The sequence below is a fragment of the Lipomyces japonicus genome (genome assembly GCF_038497905.1).
Source record: "Lipomyces japonicus strain CBS 7319 unplaced genomic scaffold V1514scaffold_7, whole genome shotgun sequence".
Taxonomy (NCBI): Eukaryota; Fungi; Ascomycota; class Lipomycetes; order Lipomycetales; family Lipomycetaceae; genus Lipomyces; species Lipomyces japonicus.
In genome coordinates this window covers 263,167-283,754 of record NW_027117819.1, presented here as the reverse complement: position 1 = coordinate 283,754, position 20,588 = coordinate 263,167, and the positions used below count along the sequence as shown (strand labels likewise).

Sequence of the window (20,588 nt, the reverse complement as noted above, 5' to 3'; positions counted from 1 at the left end):
TGTGTGATCTTATACGTCACTCGTTGGGGAAAAAAAAAAAAGAAAATGGAAAAATAATCACAATTATACTGTACATTAATCCCACTACTCAATAGAATAAGGTACGAAGCAAACTACCTAGTATCCCTTGGCTCCTGGCGCGTTTGGATCATCTTTAAGCGACAGCAGTAGTTCCCTAAACCGTGTCTTGTCCACACTTGACGTGCGTGCGTTCTTCTCAGAAAGATCCACCAACTTGACAATGCGCTCCCACGACGTGCCTCCGGCAACCGTGTTTTCTCGGTTTTCAATAAATTCTTTCTCCTCAGTACTTAATTTTAAATATTTCGTATTAGTCTCATGTTCACGCTTGTCATATCGAACCTTGTGCAGCCTTGCAAATTAAGAAATCAAAACACTTACCGGGTCTGGGTGGTGGCCTGCTCTTTCTTGTTGTTATAGTTCTCGTAAAAATCATCAATCGCATTTTTTGCTTCCTGCCTGGTTTGATTCTTCTTGGCCTCGCTTTGTTCGTCGCGACGCTGAATCGCCAATTCCCGGCGCTCCCGCCATTCCCTTGATTAGTTTAGCATGGATCGTACGTAGATAAAGAGCATTGTAATTTCCACTCACTTCACAACATCAGGTTCTTCTTCGACTAGCTCTTCCTGTTTCTCTTCGTAATGTTGTGCCGGTGCCGATGTCTGCTCGAGTGATGGTTAGCAAGTCATCAAATTGAATTCGGAATCCTATGTACGCACGGTCGATTGAAATTGTTGATTCTGTTGCTGGGGACTCAGCGACTGAAGTTGCGCCGACGGAAATGCGTCATGCACAGCAGAATCGCCATTGAGTAAATCGCCGCTGTCGACAATCGCATCCACGTCGGTTCCGAGGATGGCCTTCTCACGGGCCAGGAAGTCGTCCTCGTCCTCTGGGATGTTGAAATCGATCGCGTCAGCACCGTTTTCAATCACTTCTGTCTGGCCATTGTCAATCTCTTCTAAAGATGGAAAATGTGACATTTTGTTCTACCAGTAATTAATGAAAAAAAAACCTTTTCTTTTTGTTTTTAAATTGAAATCTGATTGTTTGTGTTGTCGAGGAGTAGGAAGTCACTGATTGAGCGGTCGTGCAAGACACAGCCACAAAGCGCCACTGCTGTGGCTAAATAGATTACCCCTTAGTTATAAATATATTACATCCATTAATTGAGGTATTACGGATATTCAACTTCTATTTTGTATATTATTTAATTGTTTTGTATATCAGTCTCGTTTCGCTATATTTTTCTTTTATATATTGTAGTTGCCAGTTTTGATGTCGTATTCCGAAGACGTTGTCGCCAGCAAATTGTCTAGTCTGAACGAGACTCAGGAATCGATCGTCAACATCTCACAATGGGTTCGTTTTCTTTGTTTTTTTATTTTATCTAGCACATGCAATTGCCTTGTGTGATATTTTTTTTTTAGTTGACCAAAATATTGGCAGATTTTGTTTCATCGTAGATATGCAGAACAGACGGTTAGGACTTGGTCAAAATTTATATCTGAGGGTATGTAGGCTATCCGTATTTGTTGGAATCGAGTTCATCGTTAACTGGTTTTATTTTAACGTTTTACCATAATTCCTTAGCGCCAACTCATAAAAAGTTGGCATTAATATATTTGGCAAATGAAGTGGTACAGCAGTCAAAAGCTAGGAAAAAAGATGAATTTATTCAAGCCTTTTCGAAGGTCTGATTACATACTTGATTTCGTTTATGTAGTATAAGATTCCTGAGCTAACTTGGCAGCAAATGACTACAGGTAATAATAAGCACAATTGAGGGGGTTTACAGGCAAGCTAGTCAGGATCTACAAAACAAAATACGCAGGGTTATTGAAATATGGCGAGAGAGAGCGATATTTAGTGAAATGCTAGTGGCTGATTTGGATTCAAAACTTGAAGGTATGCGATGATTTTTGATAGATTGGCAAGAATAGTGACCAAACAATTTTATTTGATTTAGATGTGGACAAGAAAAAAGCCAAGCCACTAGGGGGCGGTCGTCGAATCGGCCAGGGCATGAATTCGTTTGGACTTGGGCTGCCGCCAGAGGTATCCAAGCTTGCGACGGCATATAATGATATTACAGCTAAGGGCAGCGCTACCGGCACGCAGATTGCGACCGCAGACAAGGAATTCGATCAATTATTTGCTGACGATCTCAGCACGTCTAAACATGATCCGGCAGGTTACGCTGCCCGAGCCGAGCAGGCTTTGTCGTCGATCGAGGCCGCAGTTGCAGCCTCGGAGGCCGTGATTACTTCCCGAACTGCGGTTATTGCTCAATTAGAATCGCTCTTGGACGTGCACAAGGCGGCCCTGGATTCAGAGCATGGAGCACATAACCAGTTACTAGAGAAGCAGAGCAAGGTGCGGGATATTCTACAAAACGTAAACAACAAGATTCTTCAAGCCGCTCCCGATAACGAGAACGACAATTTAGTTTCTACAAAAAACGACGATATTCCAGATCCGGAATACACGCCGCTTTCACCGGTAACACAGATTGTCAATGTTGTCGATCCTTCACACGCATCAGACAAGGCATTGTTGGAAGGACTTGATCAGACGGTGGCTGATTTCTTGACTTCGTTGGTTCCTCAAACAAACATATAAATGACCTTAGTCATTTATTACCTCATTAATACAATGTACTTTTGTACCGGGTAACTAACTGTAACGACGCATTTTTTATGTAATAAAGTTGTAACTTGAGTAACTACTTATAAAATATTAAAAGGATTTGCCAGTCTTATTACGAAAAACAGTGAAGAATGCCTCTAGTTTTAATAACCGGGTACCCTGGCTCGGGTAAAACTACCAGAACGACAGATATTGTCACAAGGTTAAGAGAGCGATTAGCACCGGAACGGAAAATTCACGTTGTTTCTGACGATCTACTTGATATTCCAAAGGACGTTTACAAAGGTCGGTAGCTTCATCAAACGTCAAGGTTTAATATTGATTAAAGAAGATGCAAAGTCAGAAAAGATGGCGAGAGCTTCTATTATGTCTGCTGTTAAGAGACATCTTTCAAAACAGGATATAGTTGTCGTGGACGCCCTTAACTATATAAAAGGTTTTCGATATCAACTATTTTGCGAAGCCAAGGCAGAACAAACGACCTTTGCCGTGGTAAGATACATGACACCCTATTCTTTCGTATATCTATTTTTTTATTTCGTTATTAACAGTTTAGGTGCACGTCGGAGCACCGGCAGATAAATGCAAAGAATGGAATAAAACACGGGACGACCCTTGGTCTGAAGATCTGTATGGATCGAGTCAACATGATCAAGACAATTGTTTACTAATTAAAATAGGTTGGATGCACTTATATTTAGATACGAAGAACCTAATGGAATGAATCGATGGGACTCGCCATTATACACAATCCCTTATACTGATAAAACAATTAACGATCATGGCGAATTTGATCAGTTGTACGACTCGATAATAAACTCGAAAGTTAAACCTCCAAATTTTGCTACAGTTCTTAAACCTGCAGTTGCAACGGACTATGTCTATGAACTCGAAAAACAAACTCAAGAAATTGTTTTAATAATTGTGGAAAGACACGAGTTTGCAGATATAATAAACATTGGAAACAATATTGTTCTCAAACTGCCAGTTGAGTCTGTTGGAATCGGTCAATTACAAAGACTAAGAAGAAACTTTGTGGCGTTAAACAAAGTACGACAGATTGATCGTGACCGTGTTAAAGGTGCGTTTGTTGAATTCTTGAACCGGAGTTTTGGTACCTCGTAGAATACAAAAAGTGCTTTTGTTCGATTGTATAAAATACATTATGAGATCACCATTAGATTATAATATTACGCAGTCTTCCCTGTACTAAAACAAAAAAAAAAAAAAAAAAAAAATGCCAAGATTGAATAATACATTATGCATTGACTCATGAAAAGCATTGCTTGAGGCATTTGAAGAGGAAAAAAATGATATTTTTGGTCTGATCCTGGGGTTGGCTCTGCTGCTGTTCGATTTGGAATTGTTGTTGAGCTTGACCTGGTCGTGTCTGATGTTGATAAGCATACTGATAATTTGCATTCGAAATTTTTTGCCTAGGAAACCTAGGCAATTGTGTCAAAGGCACATGACCACCAGATTGTTTGAAGTCTATTATGATAACACCACTATTATCTTCGTCCAATGAGAAACGGAACCCATGCTCTTGACACAAACGTTCCACAGCCGGCTGTCATGTTAACATGATACTAATTGATTTTCTTTCTTGTAGTATATACCTTTAGCTTTGCAACACCTCCTGCTGAATGATGTCCCTTGCCAACAATTCTATTACCGTTAATATTCACAAACATACTTATTTATGTTAAAGAACGTACACTTCAAGATGATCTTCATTACGGCTTATACAAGCTCGAATTCTCTGTTCAAGAATCTCTTCGGCCTCTTCTATAATTAGCACTAATCTAAATTTTTTTCTAAAAAAAAATTCGAAAACGATACCTTTCACATAAAGACCATGCAAATCAATCTCGTCCGCATCGGAATCAGAGTTATTAGCTCTAAACACAAACTATTTCTGATAAGCATCAACATGGCACATCTATTATAATTCGTACCACTGCAGCCTGAGAATTATATTCATCCATTTTCTGGCCATGCTGTTTGGCTTGCTCTGAGAGACGTTTGGCCTCGGCGCCGTCTCCGTCCTCGTATGCCTTTTTTGATTGCTCAATAAATCTTCCACGAGCGTTAAACTCGACATTTGCTGTATCGATTAGACAAAAAACGTAAACAATATTAAAATTTTAATACCTAGGTCTCGTAGTCTTTTATACTCTTGATCTTCTGCATGGTTGTAGTCTCTCTGTGGCTTATATGCTACAATAGTAGTTAGACGTCGACCGTTGGAGCTTTCTCTCAATTAACTGTACGAGATTCTGAGATTATTCCAGACATGGCATTCATAACGACTTATTAATTGTAATCTTTCAAGCAAAAGCCCTGAAAAACACCAATTCAATCAAATTAATATTGTTTCTTGAAATTGTAATATCAATTCGAAATTTGCTTTGTGTGGGTCTTCTAGCCGGGTAAATGGCCGTTGTTTACATTTATAACTTAAACCTTGCGCCGCATTCGTTTTCATCTTACGTAATACAATGAAACTTTCACGTGAGTATAAATTTAAAGTGTTAATGCCGTGAACCTTATTTTTTTTAAAGTCCGGGGCAAAAGTAGAAGCCAACGTAAGGCTTTGAGAGTAATTATAAAAAAATGTATAGTTAATTGGATGATTGTAATTTAAAAATTCAAGTTTAAAGTAAGAGAAGATTAAATATTTTAAAAATCATTTATTGTTAAAAACTAAAATTGCGTTTATTGAAATCTTTGCGAAATGCAAAACGATAAGGCTGTTAAAGAAAAAAAATAGTCAACCAATTGATTTTTTTTTTCTTTCAAATAGAGCGTTCACTGTCATAAAATTTGATGATTAAATTATTGAATTGGATCAAGATTCTTGTCAAACCTCTTGACCACCGAGCTCGTATCGCAGGATGATCTTCACAATACGGTGTTATAATGCGATTTTCAAAAACAATCGTATGTAGTCACTGCTAAAGTTTTAATTGAAATTTCATGGTATAACATGTTTTATGAAAATTGCACAAAGTATTAGACTCTCAAACGTTTAATTTCTCACTAGTTAAAATAAAGCAATTGATTTGTAATATGTGTGCAGATTTACGAACAGATATATACAATAATCTACAAGTAGTAGAAAATCTGCAAAAAAAAATAAAGAGTAACAAGGAAAGGAGTATAATATATAAAAAGGTTAATGTAATATTGCCAGTGAGTAGTTACGATGATTTCCGCGGGAAAATAGGTGATGAAAGTAAAGTGTTACAATCCATGTTAAATTTAATCCATATTATATAAAGATCTCAAACCTTGCGGAAATACCATGATCCTACTTATTTATATATAATCCAGTCCTTTATGTGTATTCATGTGAAGCCATATAGGTTTACGTGTGGTCATCTATTTATTCAGATGCAAGCCAGGTAATGTCTCATGTAGTATACCGGCTTAGTGCGTATATAACAATTGATATTTTCTTGTTAATATCGGAATTTATGAAGTATTGATAATTCAAATAAAAAAAAAATAATAACGGTGTGGGTTTAGTCTTAATATGACCCAATATGAAGGAACGTTAATTCTTTGAAGATAGTTCTGCACTGGCCACAAGCAAATTTTGATTTTTTAAATAACCAAAGGCGCCATCTAGCAAAAGTGCACATGGGTCAGCGAACTACTAATGTTTGGTCGCAATCACTCTAAAAAATCTCCATAACTCCATCAACTGTGGCTCAATATAAGAAAGAGTTTTATGTAAAACTTGAAACTTAAAGAAAATGACGTAGCAGATTTTTGATTAACGATTTCAACCTCTAGAAATACAAAACTTATTTTTTTGCTGGAGACCTTGGAAAGTCGATCTACGCCATTCTCTCGCGTGATTATACATTTACTTAATTTAGTGCGATATATCATTATTATATATAACTTATTTATAACAAATTTTGGTTTTATATATGTTACAGATCTTATGGCATGTTCACACCAGCGAATTTTTGTCGTATGCATATTATAGAGTTTAACTGAAATACGAAACCGAATAAATTTTTTGCGAACGAAACCTGGAGAACTCTATCGTGTATTCAAATGTGGCTTCTCCACCATATACGTACAATACATTTAATGTATCAGGTACTATGTGTAACACAGTATTAGCATGTATGCCAGAACCCACAAAGGTTTTGTATTTAATTAGCAAAACCTAAAGTAAAAACTTAATGACGCGCCCGGCCCCGCAAGACAACAAAATAGTGGCTTCATAAATAACTTCCCAAGTGTCTTCGTAAGGCTATTATTAATTCTTCCAATTTATTTTTCTCGTTACAATCCAAAGTCATCTTTCGGTGTTAATAAGGTTGTAGTTCAACGGCGAAGAGAATGCTCATAAGTATGATTGCAATGCTGCGTGGTTTGCAAATTTGTTGTTAGATATTTGGCAAATTTGTTATGGCGCACAACATGAATGTCAATCCTGGCAACAATTACCATTACCAGGCATCCGGGCTTCATGAGGAAGCACTGCAGGCGGGTCATTTTGTTTCCAAGCAACCCCATGAACAATTTGGGTATTTTACGCCTTTGAAACGTGACCAAACCAAACTTGAACTGGCTTCACCGTCGACAGTTATCGGTCAGCGGAACTACCCGAATGGCCCGCCACTTTCATACAATCATTCGTCCATCTCACCGAGACATCAATCACAGCTTCCTTCATCCTATTTTTCAAATTATACGCCTGATTCTTTGTATTCACATGTTTGGCCAAATCACTGCAACACACCTGCGACGTCTGCTCACTTTGAACCTCAAAATATGTTCCGGCGCTCGACAATGTCGCCGCGCGGAAGTATTTTAGAAGATTCTAATCAAGCCCGTGATGAAGCTTCTCGAAATTTTGCAAAATATCCTGTTCAACATGTGTTGCCTAGAATGGGATTGTCGAATCCTGAGATGAAATACGTGGAACAGTTACCTCCAATTGCATCGTTACATTCTTCCACTTCTCTGGATTTATACTCATCGTCTGATTTGCAGGATTTTTCTTTGCGCCGACAAAAGATACCGAGTCTTTCTCAAGCTGGCCTTTCCATTTTTCCTTCACAGTCGATGCAATCATCGACAACTACGGCATCGCACTCGTCATATAACAGCCCCGATGTCACTTCTCGTCGTTATTCTGGTGATATGAATTTGTTCAATAAATTATCATCGATAGATCGACGGCATACGTTCACGGCTGGGGGTGACACATTGGAGCAATATCACAAACGTCAGCAACAATATCATCAGTATCACCAATCCGAAATCAGGAAACAATTTAGCTCTTTTTCACTTAAGTCGAATTCAGTGTCACTGCCCCCTATTTCTCACTCTTTGCCAACTTCGCGGTCTTTTGTGGATCAAGCACGTGCCAAGTCATCTTCTCAAGCAAGCACATTTGGATCACCCACATACAATCCGTATTACAACAATTCTTCTTCACATCAGCAATTTTCACACTTAAAGTCTCCATCGGATAGCTTGTCTAAAAAACAAACGTCAGGGGAAACGGGACAACCGGAAACTTATAATAATCAGCCACTGTTATCATCAAGTAATCAGTCTCAGTCAATCCAAAAAGAGAATTCAAATTCAGATACTATGTTACATAAGCCTCGTCTAGCAAATTCAAAACGACGAATAAGATCGGGACGGGTTGTGTATGAAGGTATCCATATTTTGTCTAATGAGGAGGCATCGATAAATATTGGCGAAAAAGTGGGCAATTCAGAAGAAGGCAGCAATTCCAGTGTCTCTAGCGTGGATCTTACATCAGGAGTTCAAGTTGCAGAATCGTCCAATGCAGAAACTGAATTAATTACAATAGATGAACGGCAAGATTGCGCACCAAGTTTACACCTTGACAATGAGGGTTTACAATCTTCAAACGCAATTTTAGAATCTTGTGAGAAGGAAGATTTAATTACATCTTCTGATGACCAATCCCGATCAATAGTCGTCATTGAAGACCAGCGTTCAATGTCTTCCGAGATGATGGCATCGGTACCTCAAGAAAAGAAAATTTCTCCGGTCAGGCCTGCAGAAAAAAAATCGCAAAAAATTGATATGATTGGACCTAATTCGTCGCGTTTCCAGACGAGAAGTGATATCAAGTGTGAGACTGAATCTGGTTTAAGAAATCGGCAACAACAAGTAGAAAGTGTTGAACCTATAATAACTGCAGATAATAACTTAAACATTGATTTGGAAGGTGAGCAAACCGATCAGCTTCATGAATCGCCGCAAAAATTTATTGCAAAACCTCAAATCTTATCAGTAGATACAGAAGATCGCGAAAGATTAAAAGAGAATGTACAGAATGGCAAAAGGCAACTACTGAGGAGAATCGAAGGGCAGTCATCCGCAAAACATGGAGAGCATTTTAATACTGTCACTATTGCACTCAAGTCAAAAGCTGTGAAAAACGATTTATTTTCAAAAACCAAGGGTAATCAGCTAGTGGATGCTCGTGCAAAATTGGTAGGTCGTGATTTAAGAAAAGGAAAGCCAATTGATAAAATAAATGCATCGACCCATGTACAACGCAAACGGATAAGAATGGGTCCCAAATCTACTGCGAAACCGATGTTTGTACGTCGTTTAGACAAAGAGTCTCACCAAATAACAAATAGAAAGCCTGATTTGGCATTTTCAGATGTAGAAGGTGAGAATTTATTCGATTAAGAAAAAAAAAATTAATTTTAATAACTTTTTTTTAGACGATGTTATATTAGACAATAGTGATGTCGATGATTTGGATAACGAGAAAGTTTTGAAGAGTTTTTCAAAGAAATCCAAAGTGTGAGTGAAAACACGTTAGTTGGTTTTTTTTGCTAATTTTATATAGTCAAAACAAAAAGTCTGATACCAGGGGGTCAAGACGACTGCGAAAAGTTTCAATGAATACCGCAACTGCACATGATTCGAATGTCGATTCTGATAATTGCAGTGAAGAAGGTGCGGATTTAAAATCCAAACCACCTCGAAAATTTGAACACAATTTTTCTGCAGAAAGTGCTGTTGCGGAATTGTTTTCTGCAGTGGAGTTGCTTATGGGAGTTCTTTCTGATGCTATTTCGCAACCAGATAATCATGATGACGTGAAGGACAACAACAAATACTTGGATTTTGTAGAAATTGCGATTCATAATGGTCATGAGTATATCACTCAACTACACGCATCATCAGATGCACGTGAGCCTGGGCGTCAAAATTGGCTTAGACATGTAATCAAGGGCCGAGCGGAATTTTCTCCGAGACAAGGAAACAGGTTGTATCGTTTGCGTCAATGGCTAAAATGGTGGTGGACTGATATTGCCGCCAAGCATATTGAGAGCCAACTAAATGGAAGTTGGGGCAAACGGACACATATTTCGCGAGCCTGGCAATCTGCGTTTGACGTTTCTGCTAGTATTGTTCATGCCCGTCTTCGGCAGTGCGATCGCGTGTACGAATTGCAATATCGATGTGGATGGCCTGCACTTGTGCTTGCAACCTTGGCAACCCCGGCAGTAGGCCCGACTCAGAGAATGAGAAAGTCACACTTGGAAAGAGGATGTGATGCAACACAAATTTCACATAAGGATTGGAATGAGTTTATCGAATTGGCGGAATCGAAAATATTTGAACTGCGGGAGGCAATAACTAAAAGTTGTGGGTATGATGGCATTCGAAGGATTATCGAGAGAGCAGTTGGGGTCAAACCTTACTCATTACAACAACTTTCTCTTTTTCCTCCATACACATATGTTGACGACGATGACACGATAGTTTTAATGCCTCGACCGGCAATGGTCATGAAATCTAGATTAAAGAAAAAACGAAAACGACATTAGACATAGATAATATAATTTTTAGAGCTATCTAGTTACTATTAAATTGCGGGCTCATTAATTATCTAATACATTCATGTTGACATTATCTCCATTTTGGAAGCAGTTTAATTACTAGCAAGCCAACAACTACGCTGAGAAACATGACAAGTACGCTAAGCACGTAGAATTTCCATCCAATGGCACTTAATTGTCGATACTGTTGAAGCTTGCTCCCAGTCTTTTTCATATTGTCCACATTGCGATCTAAAGCATTTGAAGCCGTCCGCAAAATATCACCATCTGACTGTAATTTTTCGTTTAACGAATGCGCGTTCCGTTTGAGCGCCTGCGTTTGAGCTAACAGGGTCGAGGCGATGGAATCTTGTTGTTGCCTATGGTATTCTAACCTGTCTTCGAGCGATGTATGCTTGCCATTGAACAGACCGATTTCTGGTGACGTGGGTGCGGCAAGCATGTCATCATGTTCAATTTTATTAGATGATTCAGTAGATTCGCTTGTAGCCGTGAGTTGATCAGATGACGGTTCGATTGATTTTTTTGTTTGCTTTGCAATTTTTAAAAATTCTGATCGCTGAACCAATGCTTGATCTATTATTTGTAGTTTCTAATAATTAAAAAAGGTAAATTAACAAGCACATGACAAGAAAAAAAACTAAAAACCATACATCTTGAACGTTTCGTATCCTTCTCCGCTCTGTCTGGATAGCTATTCGATCGTGACCGTTATCTGTGTTTCCTGAAATCGTTGTCGTATCCAATGACACTAATAATTTGCGAGCATATTCTAAATTCTTTTTACAAACCGAGTTCAGTTAGCATTATGACATATTGTTTTACGTTAGAGTTGAATGAATTCTTTACTTGACATAATATGTTCCGTTGCACGGTCTGAGTGAACAACGAAACTTCATCAGTATCTTGAACTTCTTGGGAACCTTCTGCCTGAGATTCTAAACTGTTCACATTATGAGAAAGTCTTTGCACAAGAGCAGTGAGCACCCGAATTGACATGTCGGCTTGATGATCATGAGCAGTCGTTCAAACAATCACGGTTGCTTGGTTGTTTTATAACTCATACGTTAATTGCTTGCGGGGGTACGAGTAAGTATAAGGGCAAGGGTAAGTAAGATCGCTGCGATTAGTTTTGTTTTTGTTCACGAAAAAACGCGTCTTGGGAAATGTTTTGTAATGAGCAGTGTTGCAAGTGTAGGCATATAACAATTGTTGTTTTAGGAAAGATACAGTGTTCAGGATATACTGCCAGTTGCTAAACCATTTGCTGATACCGGGATTTATAATTAAAATATGCCAAGGTAATAAGATCAGAGCTTCGTTCTTTTTCTTTTTCTTTTTTTGCAACGCGTGACGTACTGACTGAGATTAGAGAGATCATTACTCTTCAAGCTGGTTCGTAATAAAATAAGCCGAAAAAAAAAAAAAAAACTCAACAAATTTTAATCTAACAAATATTAAAAATAGGTCAATGTGGCAATCAAATCGGTAGCAAGTTTTGGGAACAACTTTGTCTTGAACATGGATTAAGTCCAGATGGCAACTTGCGGACAGATTTGCCCCAAAATGCCGGCACGGCCGATCGAAAGGATGTTTTTTTTTATCAATCTGATGATACGCGGTATATTCCGCGGGCGTTACTGATTGATCTTGAACCAAGGGTGATTAATGGAATAATGAATGGCCCGTATGCCAAGATGTACAATCCAGAGAACGTGTACGTGTCTAGTGATGGCAGCGGGGCAGGGAATATTTGGGCATCGGGATACAGGGCAGGTGAATCGCTTGCCGAGGAATTGATGGACATGTTGGATCGTGAAGCCGATGGCAGCGATTCATTGGAAGGATTCATGCTGCTGCATTCGATTGCCGGTGGTACCGGATCAGGGTTGGGATCTTATTTGCTGGAACGACTAAGTGATCGGTTTCCCAAAAAAATCGTGCAGACTTATTCCGTGTTTCCGGCTTCTCAACAAATTTCAGAAGTCGTGGTTCAGCCATACAATAGTTTACTGTCATTGAAAAGACTTACGCAGCACGCCGACGCAGTAACCGTGTTGGATAATGCCGCACTGACGAGACTGGCGGTGGATAGTTTAAATGTTCAAAATCCATCATTTGATCAAACAAATCAGTTAGTGGCCACGGTCATGTCTGCGAGCACAACAACATTAAGATACCCAGGATACATGCATAATGATTTGGTATCACTACTAGCTAGTCTGGTCCCGACTCCTCGATGTCACTACCTCATATCAGCGTACACGCCTTTCACGGCCGATCAGGTCGACCAGGCGAAAAGTGTGAGGAAAACTACGGTGTTGGATGTCATGAGAAGGTTGTTGCAGCCAAAGAATCGGATGGTGGCCACCCGGGAATCGGCAGATTCATGTTTTATTTCGATTCTTAATATTATTCAGGGCGAGGCTGATCCAACCGATGTTCACAAGTCATTACTGCGAATCCGAGAGCGAGGTTTGGCGTCATTTATTCCATGGGGTCCGGCAAGTATTCAAGTTGCGCTGACCAAGAAATCACCATACTTGCAAAGCTCCAACCGGGTTTCGGGCTTGATGCTGGCCAATCACACTTCAGTTGCGTCATTATTCAAGCGCATACTGGATCAATACGATCGATTAAGAAAACGTAATGCGTTTTTGGAGCCATATAGGAAAGAACCCATGTTTGCAGACAGCCTAGAAGAATTTGATGACGCGAGAGAAGTTGTTTCAGGGTTGATTGCAGAGTACAAGGCTGCGGAGACTGCGGAATATTTGAACTAGACCAAGTTTGGTTCTGGGACTGTACTTTTAAATTTGTTTTAAGCATTAATAATACGGTTTAGGGGTAGCTTGCAGAATATTTATATTATATTAATTATTTTTTTTTTTTTCGAGGTCGCAAAGACCTGCCATGAACAACAATTTGGTCTGCATGGTTAATTTCCTTCTTGACCACGTGTAGATCCTCAATATCTTTGATTTTCAAGGATTCTTGTTTTATTTTCCGTTTTGCAGACGTTGTGTTTAATTGATCTGCTGAACATAAGCCGGTCCCTGAAACATCACAATCTGAGCATCGCTTTGATCTGGCACCACAAACAGTTTGACCAAATCCTACCAATAATGGATTTGCTTCTTTCCATTGTTCCCTGGGAACGATTTGTTCGAGTTGAGCCCTTGCAAGTTCTGGAGTCATGGTCGCAACACTACTGTGACTGGGTAGTGTGACCAAACGCCATTGCTGAGATAATCGAAGAATGTGAGTGTCCACCGCTAGTCCAAAACTATCATCATTTTGATTTTTTAATTGGTCACTTCCAGGGTACGGGCGTGCGTTTTGAAGGTAAAGAATTCCCATTTTGGGACCAATGCCTGGAAGTTTTATTAATTCAGGTAACGAATTTGGTATTTGGCCTTTCAATTCGTTGAAAAGCAAGCCGGCAATCTTTTTAATGTAACCAGCCTTTTTGACATGAAAGCCAACTCCACGAATTAGTTGATCAATCGTGGATTCATCGGTTGCCAGAATTCCAATCGGAGTAATTTCGTCAGGTTCAAAATAAGCCCGAAACGCCTGCATTGCTGCAAACGTGTTTTGATCTTTGGTCTGAGACGAGAGCAAGAGCGACAGCAGAACCTGAAGGTTTTGTGACTAGGATGTATTCATTAAATTAAAAATAATAAAAAAAACAAGCTACGCAAAATAGAACCAACATACGGCTATGGAATGTAACTTGAGAACATTTTCAGGCAACACATGACAGCCCATGTGATCAACCGGGGCAGGAATTCGCTCTCGCACGGCCGTGACCAACGACCGGATCTTCAACCACCTTGCGCGTTGTTCAAAAATGAGGTCACTAACATTCGATAATTCGATCGCATCTGAATTTAAGCTGTCAGGCGATTTTTTAAAATCTTCATGTTCAGTAACCTGTTTTGCCATGCTAAATTTTTCTTATCGGGCAAAAGATGAATTGTGATTTTAAATATTGATTGTACGGAGCACTACTTGATGCAAATCCCGCGCCGCACCAAAAAAAGTTTAACTAAATAGGTTAGGCCAAAAAACAGCAATTATATAAGTAATGATGTAATCAAATATTCACGTGACGAGTTGCCGGAAAGAGCAATTATTGACAGGCGGGCAAAACCGGATGCCGCGCTTACGCTTACGTATTGAATGTTCTTCGTCGTTCCTTGTGTGCCTGCGTGGAAATGATGAACAGCAACATGACAACTTTTGCACGAGAACATTCTAGGTCTTATGGTATATATATCGTCGGGGGCAAACAGTACAGCGTAGGCAAAACCATTTAGACTTGTTGTTTCAATCAGTTTACTTTTTCAGAGGCAGCATTGCATAATATATAGTAGTTATAATCGAATCATTAAAAGATATTAAAACACAACAAAAACCCAAAGATAATTAAACTAATAGACGTAAAATGTACCAATAACAAAACGCCTACTAACCAAAGGAGCAAATTCAAAAAATAAAATAAAATAAACAAATATACAAATACTGACAATATACTGTAAACTTATGACCCGTTTCGGACAAATGGTGCTATAGGCTAGAGGATGAAAATGAAGAATAAACTGACGACGGTAAAGTAATAATAATAATAATAATAATAATGATGATGATGATGATGATGATGAGAATGCAAAGGATGTGGAGGCTGTGAGACAAATTCTGAGACAAAGACATGACCCATGTTATACCTTTGATGCAACAGTCTGTTCTTGCTGCAGTTTCAACGCATTACGGCTATAGACTCTTGATTAGCAATCAAAATAAACCCGGATTTCAAAAAAAAAAAGACGTACTCGTGAAGTTGTTGCTTGCAGTCTTGCAGGCCGGTGCATTTGTGATCTTCTAAAAGCCTGTGCTTCCCGCAGAAATGACCGTCGCAGAAGGAGCAATCGCCGACGATACGAAGAGGGCCTGAAGTGCAGGACTTGAACGTGCACTTCTTTTTAGCTGGGCCGCCTCCGCGCAACCGCAGGATGAGGTTGACGGTAGCGCCATCGGCAACATCACAATCAGCTAATGATGAGGCGTCATCGAGGACGGCGCCGAAATACACTAGTCGTTGCAAGGAAGCCGGGATGTGAGATGCAAACTCGATGGACTGCTTAAAATGGCCGACGGAGTCAGACTCGGTGGCGGCGATGGTGATGGCTAAGCACGACAATGTTAGTCACACCAGGAACGTGGAACAACACAAGATGGCACAACACATACATTTTCCATCCACGGTTTTGACGTTGAGATGCATGGTGGAAAAGTAATCTGTTAACAAAACAAGTCAAGGGGAAGTGAAGACAAAGCAAGCGAGAATAAGTAAGCTGGAGGAGGGGGAAGAGAAAGGTGAAGTGGGTCGCGATAGTATATATATATGTAATCTACGGCCTGCGCCATCGCAATCTGCTATTAGAGCATGTGTAATATGCGAACGCACATTAATTAATTGCTCCGGGATAACAAGCCCGGAAGGCGGTGGTGGCGGTGGTGGCGGTGCGGCAGTGGCAAGGGGCGGTGGCGAGCGCCCGGCTTAAACGGGCAGGCTTCGAGAATTCGGCCGAACATGCATGCCCGATGACGACACTTTACGTAAGCGCAGCTGCTGCTTGAGTACAAGACCCCTCGGCCGCGCTGTCTCCCCAACAACAGCAACAGCTCCCGAGCCGCACATTATTTTGGTACATTTGCAACAGCCCAATACAGTACATTAGGCTTTGCTGTTATGTTGCCAGAATAGCCAGTGTTGGTACCAACTTTATTCTCGGGCCCTTTCGTCTGATTCTCATCCACCATCGTCTTCCTTCTCATCTCTGTTTACATCTTTATACATTTATATTCGAAACCACCAATTGTGGGTTTTGCGCACATACTGAAGCTTTAGTGTTTCATTCCTTGTTACTTGCTGATACGGGCAAGCAATCCTGTAAGTTGTGTGCATGGTTATTGTCATTAACCGTTGTTTCGAGCTGATTTTTTTTTTTCTTTGTTTTGAACCCTTGTGCAGGTCGACATTAATGGGCTTTCAGCGCAGGTTAGAAAAAGATAATGCGAGTCTTTCGCCCACGGTTTTGCCTTCCAGATTTGCTCGACTTGTTTCAACCATGTCCAGATCATCAACCATTTCGCTCAGGTTGGGCACCTACATTGCCGAGGCAGTTCTTGATTCGGCCCGAATTGGTGCTATAACAACCATTGACGTTTCGAAACGAGCGGTTGAAGGTCTTGTGTTTAAGGCTGAAGAAGACGTACCTGATGGAGGGTTTTTTACTAATTTTGGAGTACGTTATTATTTTTTTTTTTTTTTTTTTTTGGGCTTATCGACTAACCTTTGTCTAGATGTCCGCAATTAACAAAACAAGCACTTTGGCGCAACTCTTTGCGTCAGCTTCTTTTCACGTTGCCACGTCCACCGTGGTAACTCTTAGCAATCTTGCGCAAGACTCGGTTCACATGATTGATAGCATTTTTGGTTCAACTGAATCATCGCGAGCAATCGCATCCATAATATCTTTAATAAGGCGAGAACTTGGCGACGGTGCCAGTCTGTACGGATTAGTTTCCGGCTTGACATGTTTTTCAATTCTTCAGTCTCGAGGTTGGCGTAGAACTGCTCAGTCAATCAGGATGAGGGTGCTGTGGGATGTCGTGGTCTTGGACACTGGTGAGACCCGAACCTTGGAAGTAAAAAATCCTAGGTCGGACATGTACAACGACTTGAATCTTGTCCGAAATATCGAACCTGAAACTCAAGTCGTCATAAGTACCGAGGAAGTCACTACAACTACAACAACAGTAGAAGTTGTAGGCGAGTCCCCGGAAACTGCACAGATTGCAATTCCAAAGAACGCAGTCGTTGTGGATGAAGAAGTAATAGGGTCACATGATGCGGATCAACCTAGATACAAGATTATGTTTCAAAACATTAGTCGGAAATTTAACAGAAAGCATGGAACCGGCCAAGATTTGAGCTCTTTTGGTAGTTTGCAGAAAATTACGCCGGCCACAAAACCTTCAGCTCTATCGTCAACACCGACCCAGAAACTTTTACCATCTGGATTTATGTATGAAATTAACGATCCAGATAAAGATGACTTGGTAGATTTAAGTCCAGAAAGTGAATCAAGGCATTCTTTTGAAAGACGTCATTCTTATGATTCGCCAAGAAAATCATCATTATTAGAAGGAAATAATGTCTCCTCAGAATTGCATTCATTTCGTTCAGACTCTGATTTAACCTTGAACCATTATGATAATAATAATAATAATAATAATAATAATGACGATGACTTAAGCTATGGATATCAATCACCAATGAAAGTTTCTCAATTTGACGACGATGAAATATTGCCTTCAAATTCTCCTTCGCCACATGAACTTTCCATATCGAGACGGGTATCGAAAAGTATGGAGTCTGCTCAATTATCTGCCAAACGAAATGCAGGTGCATTAATTACTCAGCAGCATGGTAAGCTAGCTCGTCGTAATTCATTAGCATTTGGATCTGGATCGACGGCCGTTAAAAGCAGTTCTGGCAGACCTTCTACAAGCCGTCAAGGTTTGTCCGCAAAACGTTCTGGCGAGTTTAGTCAGCATGCATATTCTACTTCTTCTTCGCCTTCATCACCCATTTCCGGCCACGTCAAAAGGTCACATTCTTCAGGCTCAGCATACACTCTCAAAACTGTACATTCTCAAACGTCACTCGCGGTCAATGCCAGTGAGGATTCGCAGATTCAAGAGTTTCCACCTGACCACATTTGTCACAACATGGCCAAGTACATGCGGTTTGCTTCTGCGTCTTATGGTCAATCGTTTATGAGACTTCTTGGTATTGGAATGGCAGACCGCATGTTCCCGTCCACTGACGCTCATCATGCTGAGCATCATGCTTTTGCAAACCATACCGGTGTCGGATTAGATCACATTCTGCTCTCCAGTTTTACAGATTCAGCGATTGATAAGTTTGGTGGAATACCACTTGTGCATTTTGTTGCAGTTGACCATTCTGCGAAAAGCGTGGTTCTTACGATCCGTGGTACTCTTGGCTTAGAGGACGTGCTGACAGATTTGACTTGCGAATATGAAGAGTTTGATTGGCGTGGAACGACTTACAAGGCTCATCGTGGAATGCTGCGAAGTGCTATGCTATTAAAGCGCGATTCGAGTCGCGTTTTAATGACAACCAAGGTAGCATTAGATGAACTCGGACCTGATTATGGTCTGGTGTTGTGCGGTCATTCTCTTGGGGGCGGTGTAGCTGCGTTGCTTAGCATATTAATTTCAGAACCGAGCCGAACCGGCCAATTTGTTACATCTGCGGCTTCCGCGCTTCCTCCAGGTCGACGGATTCACAGCTATGCTTTCGGACCCCCGGCAACAATCACTTCTGATCTTAGAGACCTTACCAGATCATTAACCACTTCTGTTGTATATGGTTTAGATATTGTGCCTTGCCTCTCACTAGGAGTGCTGAGAGATTTTCAATCGGTTGCTTTGGCATTCAAGGCTGATACTGAAGGTGTTGTCGAACAGATTCGAAAAAGAGTTTTTGCAAAGTTAGCTTCACGTGCTGGAGCTTTTTTTGATGCCCAGGATGATGAATACCTATGGAACGAACTTCAAAAGCTTAGAGCCGATATGAAAAACGAGAAATTAGTCCCTCCTGGAGAGGTGTATCATTTAACAACCAGCACGGTTTTTGAAACTCACAATGGCCGCACACGAAAGGCCACAAGGGTTGTTGGTAAAGTTATTATGGATGTTGAAAAAAGGTTTGGCGAACCCGTGTTTGGCAGAGGCATTTTTCATCATTCGCCTGTATATTATGAACGAGCATTGGTAGTTCTGGAACGTGGAATTTGCGAAGATACCAGCGACATTCCACTATGAAGTTTTAAAGTTCTAGTTTTAGTTTTAGTTTCAGTTCAGTTTCAGTTTCAGTTCTAGATTCTTTTTTTTTTTTTTTACTTTTCTTGCAATGGTTTTAGATGAATGGTTCTTTTGGGCGTGGTTTCGGATTGATTGATGAAAATGATAATGACTTATAATAATAATAATAATAATGACAAATATTTAAACCCTATCTAGTTGATCCGTACTCTTTTGTTTTTACGAAATAATTATCTTCCCAATAGTATACATAAACAAAAAAAAAAAAATATTTGGCGACTTGGCCTATCGTCTTACGAGTAAATAGACATTTTCCTGTTTGAGCGATGCCAGTTTTTTATATCCTCCTTCCAAGCAAAGAAGTAAACCACCAAACGACACATAAACAGATCTTATAAATGTTAGTCATGAGATTTGAAAAAAAAAAAAAAAAAAAAAAAGGTTCATGCTCAAAATATAAAAACATACATGTTGTCATTTTTGCCTTCTTCAAATTTGTACACGGTGCCATACATGACATAGTCATAATCATCGGCTAAACCTCTTTGACCAGGATCAGGTTCCCGCCATCCATACGTCGTATTTGAAGAATTATCAAGAGAAAGTTTTTTGGCAATGGCGACGGAAAGAACTTCGCCAATGGCGACGGGGAAAAGCTCGGTGTTTAGATCAAGCGTGAGATGAATGTCAGACGAAGTATTGGAAGTAGCAGTGATTCGAGAAACACGATCGTATCTCTTGTTATCCAGAGTCGTGATCGTGAAAAGATCATCAAATAGTGGGGCGGCCATTATTGTGTTTGTCGGTCGGTTACGGTGTCGAAGTCTTCCTGTCAATATTGATATTTTTTTTTGGTTTCGACCGGGGCGGTGGCTTTGCTGTGGCTGAAATCTGCCAGGGGTCTGTGGCAAAGCACTTGAGGCGATTATCGTACTGTTTGGTTAATTAAATATTAGTATCAAAATAAATTAAATTTATGTTTTGCTTGTAATTGAATGTGATTTTTATATTTTTTTTTTGTGGAAAAAAAAACCTCATCTGTTGCGCTCGTGCGGATTGCACAGTGTAATTCGTGTTTAGTGCTGCAACGCGCAGCCACCAATGTTCTGATTCGGGTTCCAATGC

The 20,588-nt window shown here is 40.0% G+C and overlaps 11 protein-coding genes across 11 annotated transcripts; 5 read left to right on the top strand and 6 right to left on the bottom strand.

The window, feature by feature from the left end:
- Positions 1 to 7: 7 nt before the first annotated feature.
- Positions 8 to 1,004, bottom strand: V1514DRAFT_360442 (clathrin light chain; the record flags this gene model as incomplete). The annotated part of the gene is made up of 4 exons (XM_066929689.1): positions 8 to 310; positions 403 to 555; positions 613 to 683; positions 741 to 1,004. The coding sequence occupies 4 exons, from the start codon at positions 1,002 to 1,004 to the stop codon at positions 118 to 120; spliced, it is 681 nt and encodes a 226-aa protein (XP_066785048.1). The 3' UTR covers positions 8 to 117.
- A 203-nt stretch (positions 1,005 to 1,207) lies between these two features.
- Positions 1,208 to 2,744, top strand: V1514DRAFT_326581 (RNA polymerase II-binding domain-containing protein). The gene is made up of 5 exons (XM_066926824.1): positions 1,208 to 1,383; positions 1,471 to 1,534; positions 1,615 to 1,715; positions 1,788 to 1,929; positions 1,991 to 2,744. Exons 1-5 carry the CDS (start codon positions 1,300 to 1,302, stop codon positions 2,641 to 2,643), a joined length of 1,044 nt encoding a protein of 347 aa, XP_066785047.1. The 5' UTR covers positions 1,208 to 1,299; the 3' UTR covers positions 2,644 to 2,744.
- Positions 2,745 to 3,864, top strand: V1514DRAFT_303368 (chromatin associated protein KTI12). Its single transcript, XM_066925597.1, has 4 exons — positions 2,745 to 2,955; positions 3,002 to 3,162; positions 3,227 to 3,300; positions 3,351 to 3,864. The coding sequence occupies exons 1-4, from the start codon at positions 2,802 to 2,804 to the stop codon at positions 3,793 to 3,795; spliced, it is 834 nt and encodes a 277-aa protein (XP_066785046.1). The 5' UTR covers positions 2,745 to 2,801; the 3' UTR covers positions 3,796 to 3,864.
- On the bottom strand, positions 3,631 to 5,086 carry V1514DRAFT_290265 (uncharacterized protein). The gene is made up of 7 exons (XM_066925296.1): positions 4,944 to 5,086; positions 4,825 to 4,890; positions 4,629 to 4,777; positions 4,513 to 4,582; positions 4,389 to 4,455; positions 4,290 to 4,338; positions 3,631 to 4,240 (listed from the first exon to the last, which is right to left on the bottom strand). Exons 1-7 carry the CDS (start codon positions 4,975 to 4,977, stop codon positions 3,941 to 3,943), a joined length of 735 nt encoding a protein of 244 aa, XP_066785045.1. The 5' UTR covers positions 4,978 to 5,086; the 3' UTR covers positions 3,631 to 3,940.
- A 1,845-nt stretch (positions 5,087 to 6,931) lies between these two features.
- Positions 6,932 to 10,613, top strand: V1514DRAFT_326569 (uncharacterized protein). Its single transcript, XM_066926823.1, has 3 exons — positions 6,932 to 9,358; positions 9,414 to 9,495; positions 9,542 to 10,613. The coding sequence occupies exons 1-3, from the start codon at positions 7,102 to 7,104 to the stop codon at positions 10,527 to 10,529; spliced, it is 3,327 nt and encodes a 1,108-aa protein (XP_066785044.1). The 5' UTR covers positions 6,932 to 7,101; the 3' UTR covers positions 10,530 to 10,613.
- V1514DRAFT_303363 (uncharacterized protein) lies at positions 10,392 to 11,592 on the bottom strand. Its single transcript, XM_066925596.1, has 3 exons — positions 11,391 to 11,592; positions 11,195 to 11,320; positions 10,392 to 11,133 (listed from the first exon to the last, which is right to left on the bottom strand). Exons 1-3 carry the CDS (start codon positions 11,538 to 11,540, stop codon positions 10,612 to 10,614), a joined length of 798 nt encoding a protein of 265 aa, XP_066785043.1. The 5' UTR covers positions 11,541 to 11,592; the 3' UTR covers positions 10,392 to 10,611.
- A 242-nt stretch (positions 11,593 to 11,834) lies between these two features.
- Positions 11,835 to 13,324, top strand: V1514DRAFT_318428 (Tubulin/FtsZ, GTPase domain-containing protein; the record flags this gene model as incomplete). Its single annotated transcript, XM_066925888.1, has 3 exons — positions 11,835 to 11,842; positions 11,914 to 11,936; positions 12,009 to 13,324. The coding sequence occupies 3 exons, from the start codon at positions 11,835 to 11,837 to the stop codon at positions 13,322 to 13,324; spliced, it is 1,347 nt and encodes a 448-aa protein (XP_066785042.1).
- V1514DRAFT_326561 (DNA glycosylase) lies at positions 13,305 to 14,510 on the bottom strand. Its single transcript, XM_066926822.1, has 2 exons — positions 14,262 to 14,510; positions 13,305 to 14,195 (listed from the first exon to the last, which is right to left on the bottom strand). Exons 1-2 carry the CDS (start codon positions 14,487 to 14,489, stop codon positions 13,419 to 13,421), a joined length of 1,005 nt encoding a protein of 334 aa, XP_066785041.1. The 5' UTR covers positions 14,490 to 14,510; the 3' UTR covers positions 13,305 to 13,418.
- Positions 14,511 to 14,914: 404 nt separating this feature from the next.
- On the bottom strand, positions 14,915 to 15,985 carry V1514DRAFT_290251 (ubiquitin-related domain-containing protein). The gene is made up of 3 exons (XM_066925295.1): positions 15,795 to 15,985; positions 15,377 to 15,731; positions 14,915 to 15,317 (listed from the first exon to the last, which is right to left on the bottom strand). The coding sequence occupies exons 1-3, from the start codon at positions 15,826 to 15,828 to the stop codon at positions 15,266 to 15,268; spliced, it is 441 nt and encodes a 146-aa protein (XP_066785040.1). The 5' UTR covers positions 15,829 to 15,985; the 3' UTR covers positions 14,915 to 15,265.
- A 405-nt stretch (positions 15,986 to 16,390) lies between these two features.
- On the top strand, positions 16,391 to 19,645 carry V1514DRAFT_326555 (uncharacterized protein). Its single transcript, XM_066926821.1, has 3 exons — positions 16,391 to 16,497; positions 16,579 to 16,852; positions 16,911 to 19,645. The coding sequence occupies exons 2-3, from the start codon at positions 16,589 to 16,591 to the stop codon at positions 19,461 to 19,463; spliced, it is 2,817 nt and encodes a 938-aa protein (XP_066785039.1). The 5' UTR covers positions 16,391 to 16,497; positions 16,579 to 16,588; the 3' UTR covers positions 19,464 to 19,645.
- V1514DRAFT_303345 (uncharacterized protein) lies at positions 19,600 to 20,471 on the bottom strand. The gene is made up of 2 exons (XM_066925595.1): positions 19,932 to 20,471; positions 19,600 to 19,854 (listed from the first exon to the last, which is right to left on the bottom strand). The coding sequence occupies exons 1-2, from the start codon at positions 20,252 to 20,254 to the stop codon at positions 19,749 to 19,751; spliced, it is 429 nt and encodes a 142-aa protein (XP_066785038.1). The 5' UTR covers positions 20,255 to 20,471; the 3' UTR covers positions 19,600 to 19,748.
- Between the last annotated feature and the right edge of the window lie 117 nt (positions 20,472 to 20,588).

Coding starts and splice junctions, on each gene's coding strand:
- V1514DRAFT_326581 (XM_066926824.1), top strand. CDS start 1,300: ATGTCGTATTCCGAAGACGTTGTCGCCAGCAAATTGTCTAGTCTGAAC. Junction 1,535..1,614: donor GTCAAAATTTATATCTGAGG/GTATGTAGGCTA, acceptor ATAATTCCTTAG/CGCCAACTCATAAAAAGTTG. Junction 1,716..1,787: donor TTATTCAAGCCTTTTCGAAG/GTCTGATTACAT, acceptor AAATGACTACAG/GTAATAATAAGCACAATTGA.
- V1514DRAFT_303368 (XM_066925597.1), top strand. CDS start 2,802: ATGCCTCTAGTTTTAATAACCGGGTACCCTGGCTCGGGTAAAACTACC. Junction 2,956..3,001: donor TCCAAAGGACGTTTACAAAG/GTCGGTAGCTTC, acceptor TGATTAAAGAAG/ATGCAAAGTCAGAAAAGATG. Junction 3,301..3,350: donor GACCCTTGGTCTGAAGATCT/GTATGGATCGAG, acceptor TAATTAAAATAG/GTTGGATGCACTTATATTTA.
- V1514DRAFT_326569 (XM_066926823.1), top strand. CDS start 7,102: ATGGCGCACAACATGAATGTCAATCCTGGCAACAATTACCATTACCAG. Junction 9,359..9,413: donor GGCATTTTCAGATGTAGAAG/GTGAGAATTTAT, acceptor ACTTTTTTTTAG/ACGATGTTATATTAGACAAT. Junction 9,496..9,541: donor TTTTCAAAGAAATCCAAAGT/GTGAGTGAAAAC, acceptor AATTTTATATAG/TCAAAACAAAAAGTCTGATA.
- V1514DRAFT_303345 (XM_066925595.1), bottom strand. CDS start 20,254: ATGGCCGCCCCACTATTTGATGATCTTTTCACGATCACGACTCTGGAT. Junction 19,855..19,931: donor GAAGGCAAAAATGACAACAT/GTATGTTTTTAT, acceptor AACATTTATAAG/ATCTGTTTATGTGTCGTTTG.
- V1514DRAFT_290251 (XM_066925295.1), bottom strand. CDS start 15,828: ATGCATCTCAACGTCAAAACCGTGGATGGAAAAT. Junction 15,732..15,794: donor CAAAACCGTGGATGGAAAAT/GTATGTGTTGTG, acceptor TGTCGTGCTTAG/CCATCACCATCGCCGCCACC. Junction 15,318..15,376: donor TGCAAGCAACAACTTCACGA/GTACGTCTTTTT, acceptor AAGAGTCTATAG/CCGTAATGCGTTGAAACTGC.
- V1514DRAFT_326555 (XM_066926821.1), top strand. CDS start 16,589: ATGGGCTTTCAGCGCAGGTTAGAAAAAGATAATGCGAGTCTTTCGCCC. Junction 16,853..16,910: donor GGTTTTTTACTAATTTTGGA/GTACGTTATTAT, acceptor ACCTTTGTCTAG/ATGTCCGCAATTAACAAAAC.
- V1514DRAFT_303363 (XM_066925596.1), bottom strand. CDS start 11,540: ATGTCAATTCGGGTGCTCACTGCTCTTGTGCAAAGACTTTCTCATAAT. Junction 11,321..11,390: donor AACGGAACATATTATGTCAA/GTAAAGAATTCA, acceptor GTTTGTAAAAAG/AATTTAGAATATGCTCGCAA. Junction 11,134..11,194: donor GGATACGAAACGTTCAAGAT/GTATGGTTTTTA, acceptor TTTAATTATTAG/AAACTACAAATAATAGATCA.
- V1514DRAFT_290265 (XM_066925296.1), bottom strand. CDS start 4,977: ATGAATGCCATGTCTGGAATAATCTCAGAATCTC. Junction 4,339..4,388: donor AATGAAGATCATCTTGAAGT/GTACGTTCTTTA, acceptor TAACGGTAATAG/AATTGTTGGCAAGGGACATC. Junction 4,241..4,289: donor GAGGTGTTGCAAAGCTAAAG/GTATATACTACA, acceptor TTAACATGACAG/CCGGCTGTGGAACGTTTGTG.
- V1514DRAFT_326561 (XM_066926822.1), bottom strand. CDS start 14,489: ATGGCAAAACAGGTTACTGAACATGAAGATTTTAAAAAATCGCCTGAC. Junction 14,196..14,261: donor TCAAGTTACATTCCATAGCC/GTATGTTGGTTC, acceptor AATACATCCTAG/TCACAAAACCTTCAGGTTCT.